The sequence below is a fragment of the Oncorhynchus keta genome, unplaced genomic scaffold (genome assembly GCF_023373465.1).
Source record: "Oncorhynchus keta strain PuntledgeMale-10-30-2019 unplaced genomic scaffold, Oket_V2 Un_contig_24970_pilon_pilon, whole genome shotgun sequence".
In the NCBI taxonomy this organism is placed as follows: domain Eukaryota; kingdom Metazoa; phylum Chordata; class Actinopteri; order Salmoniformes; family Salmonidae; genus Oncorhynchus; species Oncorhynchus keta.
In genome coordinates, this window is record NW_026284199.1 from 19,934 (window position 1) to 37,669 (window position 17,736).

The following is a 17,736-nucleotide window of genomic DNA, read 5'->3' on the forward strand; positions in this document are numbered from 1 at the left end:
GGCACTTATATATTTTGTCTTTTCCGTTCACCCTCTGAATAACACACATACACAATCCATGTCTCAGTTGTGTCAAGACTTTAAAATCCTGTCTTTAACCTGACTCCTCCCCTTCATCTACACTGATTGAAGTGGATTTAACAAGAGACATCAATAAGGGATCACATCTTTCACCTGTAATCACCTGGTCAGTCTTGGTCATGGAAAGAGTAGGTGTTCTTAATGTTTTGTCCAGTCGTTGTATGTTGTAAGCAGTGGAAGAGAACAGACACACACACACACAGACGTGTACTTGTAACTTTGAAAATAGACTCAGGGAAGGTAGCTCTATCGCGTGGTAACAAGTGACATTTAGTGTGAACCTGAGAGCGCGCGCGGTCAGTAGGGGAAATGCCGTCACACCGTGATCGGTAAACTTTGAAAAGAAACGAGAGTGAACGAAGAAGTTTGTGGACACGCTTTTTAACGGTCATTTCAACATGGTAAGATATTTTTTTAAATGTCTCTATATTTCTATCTATCTATTTAACTTTTATTGTAATGGTCATCTGTATGCGTCATTTAAGGTGTTGCGTCGCACATTGCTCTTAATGTTTGGTGATGCAGAAAGTCTAATCAAATGTGTCGACAATAAGTTGCTAATAAGAGTTGACCAACAGTCTAGTAGTAATAGTATGGAATAACACTAGTTATAAACTGGGTGGTTCCAGCCCTGAATGCTGATTGGCTGACTGCCATGACCGTATACCACGGGTATGATAAAAACGTTTATTTTTACTGCTCTAATTATGTTGGTAACCAGTTTATAATAGCAACAAGGCACCTCTCATTGCGTTGGTCGAACCTAACAAGCCGTTAGCCGTGGTATATGGGCCATATACCACACCTCTTATTGCTTAATTATAACGTTCTTCTTATAATTAATATATTGTAATGATCATTTTAAAAGGAAGACGCGTTTTTGTTGTTGTATGTAGGCTAAATGTTTCTCTGATTCTGTGATGTTTGGCCGTGTTGTTGCACGTCGTCGCACAACTCCCAAGCAAACACGACCCGTCATCTGCTGAACCATCAGACATATAATTATCTTATTTTACACAGGGTTTACTTCTATAATGGACGGAATAGAGAACCCATATATTTACACGTCATAACCACGGCATCGTCCCCGTCTATGACTGCAGGCATGGCCCTGTTCAAGCAGCAGACAGTGGAGGATTTCTACGAGATCGGAGAGGAATTAGGAAGGTACAGTATTACCATCAGGGAGACTAGTGGTTAGAGTGGAGGGGCGGCAGGTAGACTAGTGGTTAGAGTGGAGGGGCGGCAGGTAGACTAGTGGTTAGAGTGGAGGGCGGCAGGTAGACTAGTGGTTAGAGTGGAGGGCGGCAGGTAGACTAGTGGTTAGAGTGGAGGGCGGCAGGTAGACTAGTGGTTAGAGTGGAGGGGCGGCAGGTAGACTAGTGGGCAGAGTGGAGGGGTGGAGGAGGCAGGAGACTAGTGGTTAGAGTGGAGGGTGGAGGTAGCCGGCCTCCACTCTAACCACTAGTCTACCTGTGGTAACCACTAGTCTACCTGCCGTCCTCCACTCTAAGGGCCCCTCCACCTCCCTCTAACCACTAGTCTGGCCCCTCCACTCCCTCAACCACTCGTCACCTGCCCGTCCCTCCACTCAACCAGGCCCCTCCACCCCTCCCTCCTGGCCACTGGTCTGCCTGCCAGCCTCCTCTAACCACTAGATCTGCCTGCCGCCCCTCCACTCTAACCACTAGACTACCCTGCTGCCCCTCCACCTCTCCACTCTAACCACTAGTCTCCCTGCCTCCCTCCACCCCTCCCTCTAACCACTAGTCTACCTGCCGCCCCTCCACTCCTAACCTCTAGTCTACCTGCCGTCCCTCCCTCTAACCACTAGTACCTGCCACCCCTCCACCCCTCCCTCTAACCACTAGTCTACCTGCCGCCCCTCCACTCTAACCACTAGTCTACCTGCCGCCCCTCCCTCTAACCACTAGACTAACCAGCCCTCCACCCCTCCCTCTAACCACTGGCCCCTCCACTCTAACCACTAGTCTACCTGCCGCCCCTCCACTCTAACCACTAGTCTACCTGCCACCCCTCCACCCCTCCCTCTAACCACTAGTCTACCTGGTCTACCTGGCCCCTCCCTCTAACCACTCTAACCACTAGTCTACCTGCCGCCCCCCACTCTAACCACTAGTCTACCTGCCGCCCCTCCACTCTAACCACTAGTCTACCTGCCGTCCCTCCACTCTATCACTAGTCTCTGCCGCCCCTCCACCCCTCCACTCTAACCACTAGTCTACCTGGCCCCTCCACTCTAACCACTAGTCTATCTGGTCCCTCCACTCTAACCACTAGTCTACCTGCCCCTCCACCCCTCCACTCTAACCACTAGTCTACCTGCCGCCCCTCCCTCCTAACCACTAGTCTACCTGCCGCCCCTCCCTCTAACCACTAGACTACCTGCTGGACTCTAACCACTAGTCTCCCTGCCTCCCCTCCACCCCTCCACTCTATCCACTAGAGCCCCTCCACTCTAACCACTAGTCTACCTGCCGCCCCTCCACTCTAACCACTAGTCTACCTGCCGCCCCTCCCTCTAACCACTAGTCTACCTGCCGCCCCTCCACCCCTCCTAGTCTACCTGCCGCCCCTCCACTCTAACCACTAGTCTACCTGCCGTCCCTCCCTCCTCTAACCACTAGTCTACCTGCCCCTCCACCTCACTCTAACCACTAGTCTACCTGGCCCCTCCACTCTAACCACTGGTTAGAGTGGAGGGGCGGCAGGTAGACTAGTGGTTAGAGCTGGAGGGCGGCAGGTAGACTAGTGGTTAGAGGAGGGGGGCAGGCAGGTAGACTAGTGGTTAGAGGGAGGGGTGGCAGGTAGACTAGTGGTTAGGTGGAGGGGCTGGCAGGTAGACTAGTGGTTAGAGTGGAGGGGCGGCAGGTAGACTAGTGGTTAGGAGTGGAGGGGTGGAGGGGAGGCAGGAGACTAGTGGTTAGACTAGTGGAGAGGTGGAGGGGCAGCAGGTAGTCTAGTGGTTAGAGTGGGAGGGAGGCTAGAGGGGCGGCAGGTAGACTAGTGGTTAGAGTGGAGGGGCGGCAGGTAGACTAGCAGTGGTTGAGTGGAGGGGGGCAGGGTGGAGGGGAGGCAGGGAGACTAGTGGTTAGAGTGGAGGGTGGGAGGGCAGCAGGTAGACTAGTGGTTAGAGTGGAGGGGGGCAGGTAGACTAGTGGTTAGAGAGGGGCGGCAGGTAGTGGTTAGAGTGGAGGGGGTGGAGGCTAGTGGCAGAGTGGAGGGACGGGGCAGGTAGACAGTGGTTAGAGTGGAGGGGCGGCAGGTAGACTAGTGGTTAGTGGAGGGGTGGAGGGGCGGCAGGTAGACTAGTGGTTAGGTTAGAGTGGAGGGGCGGCAGTAGACTAGTGGTTAGAGTGAGGAGGGACTAGTGGAGGGGAGGCAGGGAGACTAGTGGTTAGAGTGGAGAGGTGGAGGGGCAGCAGGTAGTCTAGTGGTTAGAGTGGAGGGGCGGCAGGTAGACTAGTGGTTAGAGTGGAGGGGCGGCAGGTAGACTAGTGGTTAGAGTGGAGGGGTGGAGGGCGGCAGGTAGACTAGTGGTTAGAGTGGAGGGACGGCAGGTAGACTAGTGGTTAGAGTGGAGGGCGGCAGGTAGACTAGTGGTTAGAGTGGAGGGGTGGAGGGGCGGCAGGTAGACTAGTGGTTAGAGTGGAGGGACGGCAGGTAGACTAGTGGTTAGAGTGGAGGGGCGGCAGGTAGACTAGTGGTTAGAGTGGAGGGGCGGCAGGGTAGACTAGTGGTTAGAGTGGAGGGGGGCAGGTAGACTAGTGGTTAGAGTGGGGGCGGCAGGTAGACTAGTGGTTAGAGTGGAGGGGTGGCAGGGTAGCCTAGTGGTTAGAGAGAGGGGCGGCAGGGTAGACTAGTGGTTAGAGTGGAGGGGGCAGGTAGACTAGTGGTTAGAGTGGGGGCGGCAGGTAGACTAGTGGTTAGAGTGGAGGGGTGGCAGGGTAGCCTAGTGGTTAGAGTGGAGGGGCGGCAGGGTAGACTAGTGGTTAGAGTGGAGGGGCGGCAGGTAGACTAGTGGTTAGAGTGGAGGGGCGGCACTAGTGGTTAGGTGGAGGGGCGGCAGGTAGACTAGTGGTTGGAGTGGAGGGGCGGCAGGTAGACTAGTGGTTAGAGCGTTGGGTCAGTAACCAGCAGGTAGACTAGTGGTTAGAGTGTTGGGTCAGTAACCAGCAGGTAGACTAGTGGTTAGAGTGGAGGGGCGGCAGGTAGACTAGTGAGAGTGTTGTTCTGTTGTCATGACAGTGAATGGGGTTGTTCTGTTGTCATGACAGTGAATGGGGTTGTCATGACAGTGAATGGGGTTGTTCTGTTGTCATGACAGTGAATGGGGTTATTCTGTTGTCATGACAGTGAATGGGGTTGACATGACAGTGAATGGGGTTGTTCTGTTGTCATGACAGTGAATGGGGTTGACATGACAGTGAATGGGGTTGACATGACAGTGAATGGGGTTGACATGACAGTGAATGGGGTTGTTCTGTTGTCATGACAGTGAATGGGGTTGACATGACAGTGAATGGGGTTGTTCTGTTGTCATGACAGTGAATGGGGTTGACATGACAGTGAATGGGGTTGACATGACAGTGAATGGGGTTGTTCTGTTGACATGACAGTGAATGGGGTTGTTCTCTTGACATGACAGTGAATGGGGTTGTTCTGTTGTCATGACAGTGAATGGGGTTGACATGACAGTGAATGGGGTTGTTCTGTTGTCATGACAGTGAATGGGGTTGACATGACAGTGAATGGGGTTGACATGACAGTGAATGGGGTTGTTCTGTTGACATGACAGTGAATGGGGTTGTTCTGTTGACATGACAGTGAATGGGGTTGTTCTGTTGTCATGACAGTGAATGGGGTTGTCATGACAGTGAATGGGATTGTCATGACAGTGAATGGGGTTGACATGACAGTGAATGGGGTTGACATGACAGTGAATGGGGTTGTCATGACAGTGAATGGGGTTGTCATGACAGTGAATGGGGTTGACATGACAGTGAATGGGGTTGTCATGACAGTGAATGGGGTTGACATGACAGTGAATGGGGTTGTCATGACAGTGAATGGGGTTCACATGACAGTGAATGGGGTTGTTCTGTTGTCATGACAGTGAATGGGGTTGTCATGACAGTGAATGGGGTTGTCATGACAGTGAATGGGGTTGACATGACAGTGAATGGGGTTGTCATGACAGTGAATGGGGTTCACATGACAGTGAATGGGGTTGTTCTGTTGACATGACAGTGAATGGGGTTGACATGACAGTGAATGGGGTTGTTCTGTTGTCATGACAGTGAATGGGGTTGACATGACAGTGAATGGGGTTGTCATGACAGTGAATGGGGTTCACATGACAGTGAATGGGGTTGTTCTGTTGACATGACAGTGAATGGGGTTCACATGACAGTGAATGGGGTGGTTCTGTTGTCATGACAGTGAATGGGGTTGACATGACAGTGAATGGGGTTGTCATGACAGTGAATGGGGTTCACATGACAGTGAATGGGGTTGTTCTGTTGACATGACAGTGAATGGGGTTGTTCTGTTGACATGACAGTGAATGGGGTTGTTCTGTTGTCATGACAGTGAATGGGGTTGTCATGACAGTGAATGGGATTGTCATGACAGTGAATGGGGTTGACATGACAGTGAATGGGGTTGACATGACAGTGAATGGGGTTGACATGACAGTGAATGGGGTTGTTCTGTTGTCATGACAGTGAATGGGGTTGTCATGACAGTGAATGGGATTGTCATGACAGTGAATGGGGTTGACATGACAGTGAATGGGGTTGACATGACAGTGAATGGGGTTGTCATGACAGTGAATGGGGTTGTCATGACAGTGAATGGGGTTGACATGACAGTGAATGGGGTTGACATGACAGTGAATGGGGTTGTCATGACAGTGAATGGGGTTGACATGACAGTGAATGGGGTTGTCATGACAGTGAATGGGGTTCACATGACAGTGAATGGGGTTGTTCTGTTGTCATGACAGTGAATGGGGTTGACATGACAGTGAATGGGGTTGACATGACAGTGAATGGGGTTGACATGACAGTGAATGGGGTTGACATGACAGTGAATGGGGTTGACATGACAGTGAATGGGGTTGTTCTGTTGTCATGACAGTGAATTGGGTTGTCATGACAGTGAATGGGATTGTCATGACAGTGAATGGGGTTGACATGACAGTGAATGGGGTTGACATGACAGTGAATGGGGTTGTCATGACAGTGAATGGGGTTGTCATGACAGTGAATGGGGTTGACATGACAGTGAATGGGGTTGTCATGACAGTGAATGGGGTTGACATGACAGTGAATGGGGTTGTCATGACAGTGAATGGGGTTCACATGACAGTGAATGGGGTTGTTCTGTTGTCATGACAGTGAATGGGGTTGTCATGACAGTGAATGGGGTTGTCATGACAGTGAATGGGGTTGACATGACAGTGAATGGGGTTGTCATGACAGTGAATGGGGTTGACATGACAGTGAATGGGGTTGTCATGACAGTGAATGGGGTTCACATGACAGTGAATGGGTTGTTCTGTTGTCATGACAGTGAATGGGGTTGACATGACAGTGAATGGGGTTGTCATGACAGTGAATGGGGTTGACATGACAGTGAATGGGTTTGTTCTGTTGACATGACAGTGAATGGGTTTGTTCCGTTGTCATGACAGTGAATGGGGTTGTTCTGTTGACATGACAGTGAATGGGGTTGTTCTGTTGTCATGACAGTGAATGGGGTTGTTCTGTTGTCATGACAATGAATGGGGTTGTCATGACAGTGAATGGGGTTGACATGACAGTGAATGGGGTTGTTTTGTTGTCATGACAGTGAATGGGGTTGACATGACAGTGAATGGGGTTGTTCTGTTGACATGACAGTGAATGGGGTTGACATGACAGTGAATGGGGTTGTTCTGTTGACATGACAGTGAATGGGGTTGACATGACAGTGAATGGGGTTGTCATGACAGTGAATGGGGTTGACATGACAGTGAATGGGGTTGTCATGACAGTGAATGGGGTTGACATGACAGTGAATGGGGTTGACATGACAGTGAATGGGGTTGACATGACAGTGAATGGGGTTGACATGACAGTGAATGGGGTTGTTTTGTTGTCATGACAGTGATTGGGGTTGACATGACAGTGAATGGGGTTGTTCTGTTGACATGACAGTGAATGGGGTTGACATGACAGTGAATGGGGTTGTTCTGTTGACATGACAGTGAATGGGGTTGACATGACAGTGAATGGGGTTGTCATGACAGTGAATGGGGTTGACATGACAGTGAATGGGGTTGACATGACAGTGAGTGGGGTTGTTCTGTTGTCATGACAGTGAATGGGGTTGTTCTGTTGTCATGACAGTGAATGGGGTTGTCATGCCAGTGAATGGGGTTGACATGACAGTGAATGGGGTTATTTTATTGTCATGACAGTGAATGGGGTTGTCATGACAGTGAATGGGGTTGACATGACAGTGAATGGGGTTGACATGACAGTGAATGGGGTTGACATGACAGTGAATGGGGTTGACATGACAGTGAATGGGGTTGTCATGACAGTGAATGGGGTTGTCATGACAGTGAATGGGGTTGTTCTGTTGTCATGACAGTGAATGGGGTTGTTCTGTTGTCATGACAGTGAATGGGGTTGACATGACAGTGAATGGGGTTGACATGACAGTGAATGGGGTTGACATGACAGTGAATGGGGTTGACATGACAGTGAATGGGGTTGTCATGACAGTGCATGGGGTTGACATGACAGTGAATGGGGTTTGTAATGACAGTGCATGGGGTTGACATGACAGTGAATGGGGTTGTTTTGTTGACAGTGAATGGGGTTGTTTTGTTGACAGTGAATGGGGTTGACATGACAGTGAATGGCGTTGACATGACAGTGAATGGGGTTTACATGACAGTGAATGGGGTTGACATGACAGTGAATGGGGTTGACATGACAGTGAATGGGGTTGACATGACAGTGAATGGGGTTGTCATGACAGTGAATGGGGTTGACATGACAGTGAATGGGGTTGACATGACAGTGAATGGGGTTGTCATGACAGTGAATGGGGTTGACATGACAGTGAATGGGGTTGACATGACAGTGAATGGGGTTGACATGACAGTGAATGGGGTTGACATGACAGTGAATGGGGTTGACATGACAGTGAATGGGGTTGTCATGACAGTGCATGGGGTTGACATGACAGTGAATGGGGTTGTTTTGTTGACAGTGAATGGGGTTGTTTTGTTGACAGTGAATGGGGTTGACATGACAGTGAATGGCGTTGTTTTGTTGACTGTGAATGGGGTTGTCATGACAGTGAATGGTGTTGTTCTGTTGACAGTGAATGGGGTTGTCATGACAGTGAATGGGGTTGTCATGACAGTGAATGGGGTTGACATGACAGTGAATGGGGTTGACATGACAGTGAATGGGGTTGTTTTGTTGACTGTGAATGGGGTTGTCATGACAGTGAATGGCGTTGTTCTGTTGACAGTGAATGGGGTTGTCATGACAGTGAATGGGGTTGTCATGACAGTGAATGGGGTTGACATGACAGTGAATGGGGTTGTTTTGTTGACAGTGACTCCTCACGCTACAGTTTAAAGATGGCTTCCTTCTATCTTTAGAGATGTGTGTCTATGTTTAATCACACAGCTACACTATGAATGAGGAAGTGGAGTATTACCTTACCTCACTGTCTGACAGGAGAGGAAAAACACATGGAGTCACAGTCACTGTCTGTGCCCCAAATGACCCACTGTCCCCTACGGACCCCCTGTCCCCTACGGGCCCCCTGTCCCCTACGGACCCCCTGTCCCCTACGGGCCCCACAGTCACTGTCTGTCCCCGTAGGAGAACCCTTTGAAGAACCCTTTTTGGTTCCAGACAGAACCTTTTTTGAGTTCCATGTAGAACCCTTTACACAGAGGGTTCTACATGGAACCCAAAATAGTTCTGCCTGGAACCAAAAATGGATGTACCTGGAACCAAACAGGGTTCTCCTTTGGGAACATCCAAAGAACCCTTTTGGAACCCTTTTTTCTAAGAGTGAAGGGTGCAGCTATGGTCCACAGCCACTATGGTCCACAGCCACTATGGTCCACAGCCACTATGGTCCACAGCCACTATGGTCCACAGCCACTATGGTCCACAGCCACTATGGTCCACAGCCACTATGGTCCACAGCCACTATGGTCCACAGCCACTATGGTCCACAGCCACTATGGTCCACAGCCACTATGGTCCACAGCCACTATGGTCCACAGCCACTATGGTCCACAGCCACTATGGTCCACAGCCACTATGGCCACAGCCACTATGGTCCACAGCCACACAGCCACTATGGTCACAGCCACTGTGGTCCACAGCCACTATGGTCCACAGCCACTATGGTCCACAGCAACTACGGTCCACACGGCCACCACTACGGTCCACAGCCACTATGGTCCACAGCCACTATGGTCCACAGCCACTATGGTCCACAGCCACTATGGTCCACATCCACTATGGTCCACAGCCACTATGGTACACATGGTCCACATCCACTATGGTCCACATCCACTATGGTCCACAGCAACTATGGTCCACAGCCACTATGGTCCACAGCCACTATGGTCCACATCCACTATGGTCCACAGCCACTATGGTCCACAGCCACTATGGTCCACAGCCAACCACATCCAAAGCCATATGCCAGCCACTATGGTTTCAGCCACTTTCCACAGCCACTATGGTCCACAGCCAAAACACAAATCTAAAATAAGGATAAGTTTCTCAGTTCATTCAAATCATTATTTCAGTTCCACAGCAGCGGTTGGTCTGGGGGTACTACGGTCCACAGCCACTGAATGACCGGTGACTTAATCCCCTCGTCCTCTTGGTGTCCTTTCTCTGCTCTGTTGTATGTGAGGATAAAAGCCCAGAGCTGGGTCAATACATCCAAGTATTGGATGTAATTTGAGGAGCGCTTGATTTAGCTCAGAGTGACTTCTGGTGCTGTTCTACTGGTTGCATTGTACAGGGGACATAGTGCTAAATCAAGTGCAGCAAATTATTTCCCATAGGCTACCATATGCTACCATATGCTACCATATGCTACCATAGGCTACCATAGGCTACCATATGCTACCACATGCCACCATAGGCTACAATAGGCTACCATAGGCTACCATATGCTACCATAGGCTACCAAAGGCTACCATAGGCTACCATAGGCTACAATATGCTACCGTAGGCTACCATAGGCTACCATAGGCTACCATAGGCTACAGTGAATGGGGTTGTTCTGTTGTCATGACAGTGAATGGGGTTGACATGACAGTGAATGGGGTTGACATGACAGTGAATGGGGTTGACATGACAGTGAATGGGGTTGACATGACAGTGAATGGGGTTGTCATGACAGTGAATGGGGTTGACATGACAGTGAATGGGGTTGACATGACAGTGAATGGGGTTGACATGACAGTGAATGGGGTTGACATGACAGTGAATGGGGTTGACATGACAGTGAATGAGTTCTGTCATGACAGTGCATGGGGTTGACATGACAGTGAATGGGGTTTGTTTTGTTGACAGTGAATGGGGTTGTTTTGTTGACAGTGAATGGGGTTGTCATGACAGTGAAATGGGGTTGACATGACAGTGAATGGGGTTGTTGTTGACAGTGAATGGGGTTGACATGACAGTGAATGGGGTTGTTTTTGTTGACAGTGAATGGGGTTGACATGACAGTGAATGGGGTTGACATGACGGTGAATGGGGTTGTCATGACAGTGAATGGGGTTGACATGACAGTGAATGGGGTTGTTTTGTTGACTGTGAATGGGGTTGTCATGACAGTGAATGGGGTTGACATGACAGTGAATGGCGTTGACATGACAGTGAATGGCGTTGTTTTGTTGACTGTGAATGGGGTTGTCATGACAGTGAATGAGGTTGACATGACAGTGAATGGGGTTGTTTTGTTGACAGTGAATGGGGTTGTTTTGTTGACAGTGAATGGGGTTGACATGACAGTGAATGGGGTTGACATGACAGTGAATGGCGTTGACATGACAGTGAATGGCGTTGTTTTGTTGACTGTGAATGGGGTTGTCATGACAGTGAATGGGGTTGACATGACAGTGAATGGGGTTGTTTTGTTGACAGTGAATGGGGTTGACATGACAGTGAATGGGGTTGTTTTGTTGACAGTGAATGGGGTTGACATGACAGTGAATGGGGTTGACATGACAGTGAATGGGGTTGTCATGACAGTGAATGGGGTTGACATGACAGTGAATGGGGTTGTTTTGTTGACAGTGAATGGGGTTGTTTTGTTGACAGTGAATGGGGTTGTCATGACAGTGAATGGGGTTGACATGACAGTGAATGGGGTTGTTTTTGTTGACAGTGAATGGGGTTGACATGACAGTGAATGGCGTTGACATGACAGTGAATGGGGTTGTCTTTGTTGACAGTGAATGGGGTTGTTCTGTTGACATGACAGTGAATGGGGTTGTCATGACAGTGCATGGGTTGACATGACAGTGAATGGGGTTGTTTTGTTGACAGTGAATGGGGTTGTTTTGTTGACAGTGAATGGGGTTGTTTTGTTGACAGTGAATGGGGTTGTTTTGTTGACAGTGAATGGGGTTGACATGACAGTGAATGGGGTTGACATGACAGTGAATGGGGTTGTTGTTTTGTTGACAGTGAATGGGTTCTGTTGACATGACAGTGAATGGGGTTGACATGACAGTGAATGGGGTTGTTTTGTTGACAGTGAATGGGGTTGTTTGTTGACAGTGAATGGGGTTGTTTTTGTTGACAGTGAATGGGGTTGTTTTGTTGACAGTGAATGGGGTTGACATGACAGTGAATGGGGTTGACATGACAGTGAATGGGGTTGTCATGACAGTGAATGGGGTTGACATGACAGTGAATGGGGTTGTTTTGTTGACAGTGAATGGGGTTGACATGACAGTGAATGGCGTTGACATGACAGTGAATGGCGTTGTTTTGTTGACAGTGAATGGGGTTGACATGACAGTGAATGGGGTTGTCATGACAGTGCATGGGGTTGACATGACAGTGAATGGGGTTGTTTTGTTGACAGTGAATGGGGTTGTTTTGTTGACAGTGAATGGGGTTGACATGACAGTGAATGGCGTTGACATGACAGTGAATGGCGTTGTTTTGTTGACTGTGAATGGGGTTGTCATGACAGTGAATGGCGTTGTTCTGTTGACAGTGAATGGGGTTGTCATGACAGTGAATGGGGTTGTCATGACAGTGAATGGGGTTGACATGACAGTGAATGGGGTTGACATGACAGTGAATGGGGTTGTTTTGTTGACTGTGAATGGGGTTGTCATGACAGTGAATGGCGTTGTTCTGTTGACAGTGAATGGCCCCTGTTGTCATGACAGTGAATGGAGTTGTCATGACTGTGAATAAGGGTTGACATGACAGTGAGAATGGGGTTGTTTGTTGACAGTGACTCCTCCACGCTACAGTTTAAGATGGCTTCCTTCTATCTTTACGAGATGTGTGTCTATGTTTAATCACACAGCTACACTATGAATGAGGAAGTGGAGTATTACCTTACCTCACTGTCTGACAGGAGAGGAAAAACATGGACTCTGTCACAGTCACTGTCTGTACGGGCCCCTGTACCCCCTGTCCCCCTACGGACTTCTGTCCCCTCACGGACCTCCTGTCCCCCCCTGTCCCCCTACGGACCCCTGTACCCCTGTCCCCTACGGACTTCTGACCCCCTGTACTCCCCTGTCCCCTACGGACCCCCTGTCCCCTACGGGCCCCTGTCCCCCTGTACGGACCCCCTGTCTCCTACGGGCCCCACAGTCACTGTCTGTCCCTAGGAGAACCCTTTCTAAGAACCCTTTTTGGTTCCAGACAGAACCTTTTGAGTTCCATGTAGAACCCTTTACAGAGGGTTCTACATGGACCCCAAAATAGTTCTGCCTGGAACAAAAAATGAATGTACCTGGAACCAAACAGGGTTCTCCTTTGGGAACATCCTAAGAACCCTTTTGGACCCCCTTTTCTAGAGTGAAGGGTGCAGCTATGGTCCCACAGCCACTATGGTCCACAGCCACTATGGACCCACAGCCACTATGGTCCACAGCCACTATGGTCCACATGGTCCACAGTCCACTATGCCCCCTGTCCACAGCCACTATGGTCCACAGCCACTATGGTCCACAGCCCCACTATGGTCCACAGTCACTATGGTCCACAGCCAGACTATGGTCCACAGCCACTTACAGCACTATGGTCCACAGCCACTATGGTCCACAGCCAATGGATGTATGGTCCACAGCCACTATGGTCCACAGCCACTATGGTCCACATCCACTATGGTGAAGCCACTATGGTCCACATCCACTATGGTCCACAGCCACTATGGTCCACAGCCACTATGGTCCACAGCCACTGAATGACCCGGTGACTTAATTCCCTCGTCCTCTTGGTGTCCTTTCTCTGCTCTGTTGTATGTGAGGATAAAAGCCCAGGACTGGGTCCACAGCCAAGTATTGGATGTAAGCGCTTGATTTAGGTCCAGAGTGACTTCTGGTGCTGTTCTACAGCCACTATTGTCCACAGGGGACATAGTACTAAATCCAAGTGCAGCCAATTATTTCCCATAGGCTACCAAAGGCTACCAAAAGGCTACCATAGGCTACCATAGGTGCTACCATAGGCTACAATAGGCTACCATAGGCTTGTATGCTAGGCTAAAACCATAGCTGGGCTCATAGGCTACCATAGGCCAATATTGGCTACCATATGCCATGCCACCATAGGCTACCATAGGCTACCATAGCACCATAGGCTACTAGGCTATAGGCTACCTGTTCTACTAGGCTTGCATATGCTACAGGCTACATAGTACAAATAGGCTACAATATGCTACCGTAGGCTACCATATGCTACCACATGCCACCATAGGCTACCATAGGCTACCACATGCTACCATAGGCTACCATAGGCTACAATAGGCTACCATAGGCTACCATATGCTACAATATGCTACCGTAGGCTACCATAGGCTACCATAGGCTACAATATGCTACCGTAGGCTACCATAGGCTACCACATGCCACTATAGGCTACCATATGCTACCACATGCTACCATAGGCTACCATAGGCTACCATAGGCTACCGTATGCAGGTGTGTACAACAGCGAATGGTCTTTCGATGTGTTTAGTTGTCTGTGAAAGTGTATGATGTAAAAAACCCAGAGTTGTCAGGCTCAGCTCACGCTGCTGCAGTGCCACTACACTATGAATAGATCGGTAGCCGAGCAGGAAGAAATGTCTGAACATTCTGTAGGACAAAATGAGGTAACCCTTCACACATACCTTCTGACTGCACCGTGGTTATTTACGGTATTTAAAGAGACAGTCACCGCAACAGACATTAGAAATGTAATATTGAAATAACATAAAATCCTCTTGACAATATCTTCTGATCTATTCGGAAATAACATCTGGCCTTCTGCCTGACTGGTAGAGACCATGTTGTAGGTGTTAACACCGCCCATCTGGCCTTCGTCTGATCTGATTCTGTAGAGACCACATGTTGTAGGTGTTAACGTACCGCCCCATCTGGCCTTCGTCTGATCTGATTCTGTAGAGACCACATGTTGTAGGTGTTAGAGCGTACCGCCCCATCTGGCCTTCGTCTGATCTGATTCTGTAGAGACCACATGTTGTAGGTGTTAACGTTACCGCCCCATCTGGCCTTCGTCTGATCTGATTCTGTAGAGACCACATGTTGTAGGTGTTATCTGGCCTTCGTCTGATCTGTTACCGCCCCATCTGGCCTTCGTCTGATCTGATTCAGTAGAGACCACATGTTGTAGGTGTTAACGTACCGTCCCATCTGGCCTTCGTCTGATCTGATTCTGTAGAGACCACATGTTGTAGGTGTTAACGTACCGCCCCATCTGGCCTTCGTCTGATCTGATTCTGTAGAGACCACATGTTGTAGGTGTTAACGTTACCGCCCCATCTGGCCTTCGTTTGATCTGATTCTGTAGAGACCACATGTTGTAGGTGTTAACGTGCCGTCCCATCTGGCCTTCGTCTGATCTGATTCTGTAGAGACCACATGTTGTAGGTGTTAACGTGCCGCCCCATCTGGCCTTCGTCTGATCTGATTCTGTAGAGACCACATGTTGTAGGTGTTAACGCATCATTCAATCTGGCCTTCGCTGATCTGCCCCATCTGGCATCTGGCCTTCGTCTGATCTGATTCTGTAGAGACCACATGTTGTAGGTGTTAACGCATCACGCCCAATCTGGCCTTCGTCTGATCTGATTCTGTCATGTTGTAGGTGTTAACATCATAATCATTAATTTTCAAGCCAACATGCATTGTGTTGCTGAATATTTTTTTCTCTGTCATTTTGTGTCGTTCTCTCGTTCTTCGTGTTCCAGCGGTCAGTTTGCCATCGTGAAGCGTTGCTGGGAGAAGAGCACAGGTCTGGAGTTCGCCGCTAAGTTCATCAAGAAACGACAGAGCAGATCCAGCCGGCGGGGGGTCAGGAGGGAGGAGATAGAGAGAGAGGTCAACATCCTACAGCAGACACAGCACGCCAACATAGTCACCTTCCACGATGTCTACGAGAACCTCACTGACGTGGTGCTCGTCCTGGAGCTGTGAGTCACACCAGAGAGGAACACTACAAACCAGGGTTAAGGAGGCAGCCAGAGAACTTTCCGGAATATTCTTATATCAGGTTTTTTTTTTTTTTTTTTAAGGGGGGTAAGCTTGAAAATGTGAATGATTTAGTTGACAAAACAAGCAGAAACACATCTCTAAGATTAGCATTCTAAATAAACCAGAACAATTGTGGTGGTTGTTTCTGGTTGTTTTATCAAAAGTTAGCTGGTTACCTCGTTGATCCTGCTTTGTAGTGTACACTTCTGCTCCCGTATCCACAAAAGCCTCACAGAGTTGAAAAAGCGGCTGATTTCGGATCAGTTTAGCCTTTAGATCATAATGAATCAGACAATATGGACAGATCCTAGATCAGCCCTTCCTACTCTGAGAGGCTTTGTGGGTATCGGGCCCTAGACCATAGACTGTTTATGGTCCTGACAAATCAGTCATCAACAAATAATGTTTCTGCCTAAGACACTAACAAACACAGTCTTAGCCTGGGAGCCAGTCTGGTTTTATCTAACAAACACAGTCTTAGCCTGGGAGCCAGTTCATTTTATCGCAACAAACACAGTCTTAGCCTGGGAGCCAGTCTGGTTTTATCCAACAAACACAGTCTTAGCCTGGGAGCCAGTCTGGTTTTATCTAACAAACACAGTCTTAGCCTGGGAGCCAGTCTGGTTTATCTAACAAACACAGTCTAGCCTGGGGGAGCCAGTCTGGTTTTATCTAACAAACACAGTCTTAGCCTGGGAGCCAGTCTGGTTTATCTAACAAACACAGTCTTAGCCTGAGAGCCAGTCTGGTTTTATCTAACAAACACAGTCTTAGCCTGGGAGCCAGTCTGGTTTTATCTAACAAACACAGTCTTAGCCTGGGAGCCAGTCTGGTTTTATCTAACAAACACAGTCTTAGCCTGGGAGCCAGTCTGGTTTATCTAACAAACACAGTCATAGCCTGGGAGCCAGTCTGGTTTATCTAACAAACACAGTCTTAGCCTGACAGCCAGTCTGGTTTATCTAACAAACACAGTCTTAGCCTGGGAGCGTCTGGTTTCATCCAGACTGGTTTCATCTAACAAACACAGTCTTAGCCTGGGAGCCAGTCTGGTTTCATCTAACAAACAGACAGTCTTAGCCTGGGAGCCAGTCTGGTTTTATCTAACAACACAGTCTTAGCCTGGGAGCCAGTCTGGTTTTATCTAACAAACACAGTCTTAGCCTGGGAGCCAGTCTGGTTTTATCTAAGGTCTTAGCCTGGGAGCCAGTCTGGTTTTATCTAACAAACACAGTCTAGCTCGGGAGCCAAGTTTGGATCTAACAAACACAGTCTTTAGCCTGGGAGCCAGTCTGCTCTTTCTTTATCTTAACAAACACAGTCTTAGCTCTGGGAGCCAGTCGGGTTTTTATCTAACAAACACAGTCTTGGGCCTGGGAGCCAGTCTGGTTTTATCTAACAAACACAGTCTTAGCCTGGGAGCCAGTCTGGTTTTATCTAACAAACACAGTCTTAGCCTGGGAGCCAGTCTGGTTTCATCTAACAACACAGTCTTAGCCTGGGAGCCAGTCTGGTTTCATCTAACAAACACAGTCTTAGCCTGGGAGCCAGTCTGGTTTCATCTAACAAACACAGTCTTAGCCTGGGAGCCAGTCTGGTTTCATCTAACAAACACAGTCTTAGCCTGGGAGCCAGTCTGGTTTTATCTAACAAACACAGTCTTAGCCTGGGAGCCAGTCTGGTTTTATCTAACAAACACAGTCTTAGCCTGGGAGCCAGTCTGGTTTTATCTAACAAACACAGTCTTAGCCTGGGAGCCAGTCTGGTTTTATCTAACAAACACAGTCTTAGCCTGGGAGCCAGTCTGGTTTCATCTAACAAACACAGTCTTAGCCTGGGAGCCAGTCTGGTTTTATCTA

The 17,736-nt window shown here is 48.9% G+C and overlaps 1 protein-coding gene across 1 annotated transcript; it reads left to right on the plus strand.

Annotated features, from left to right (window-relative positions):
• Positions 1-396: 396 nt before the first annotated feature.
• Positions 397-15,829, plus strand: LOC127922206 (death-associated protein kinase 2-like). Its single transcript, XM_052505867.1, has 3 exons — positions 397-482; positions 1,102-1,248; positions 15,595-15,829. The coding sequence occupies exons 2-3, from the start codon at positions 1,175-1,177 to the stop codon at positions 15,818-15,820; spliced, it is 300 nt and encodes a 99-aa protein (XP_052361827.1). The 5' UTR covers positions 397-482; positions 1,102-1,174; the 3' UTR covers positions 15,821-15,829.
• Positions 15,830-17,736: the final 1,907 nt, after the last annotated feature.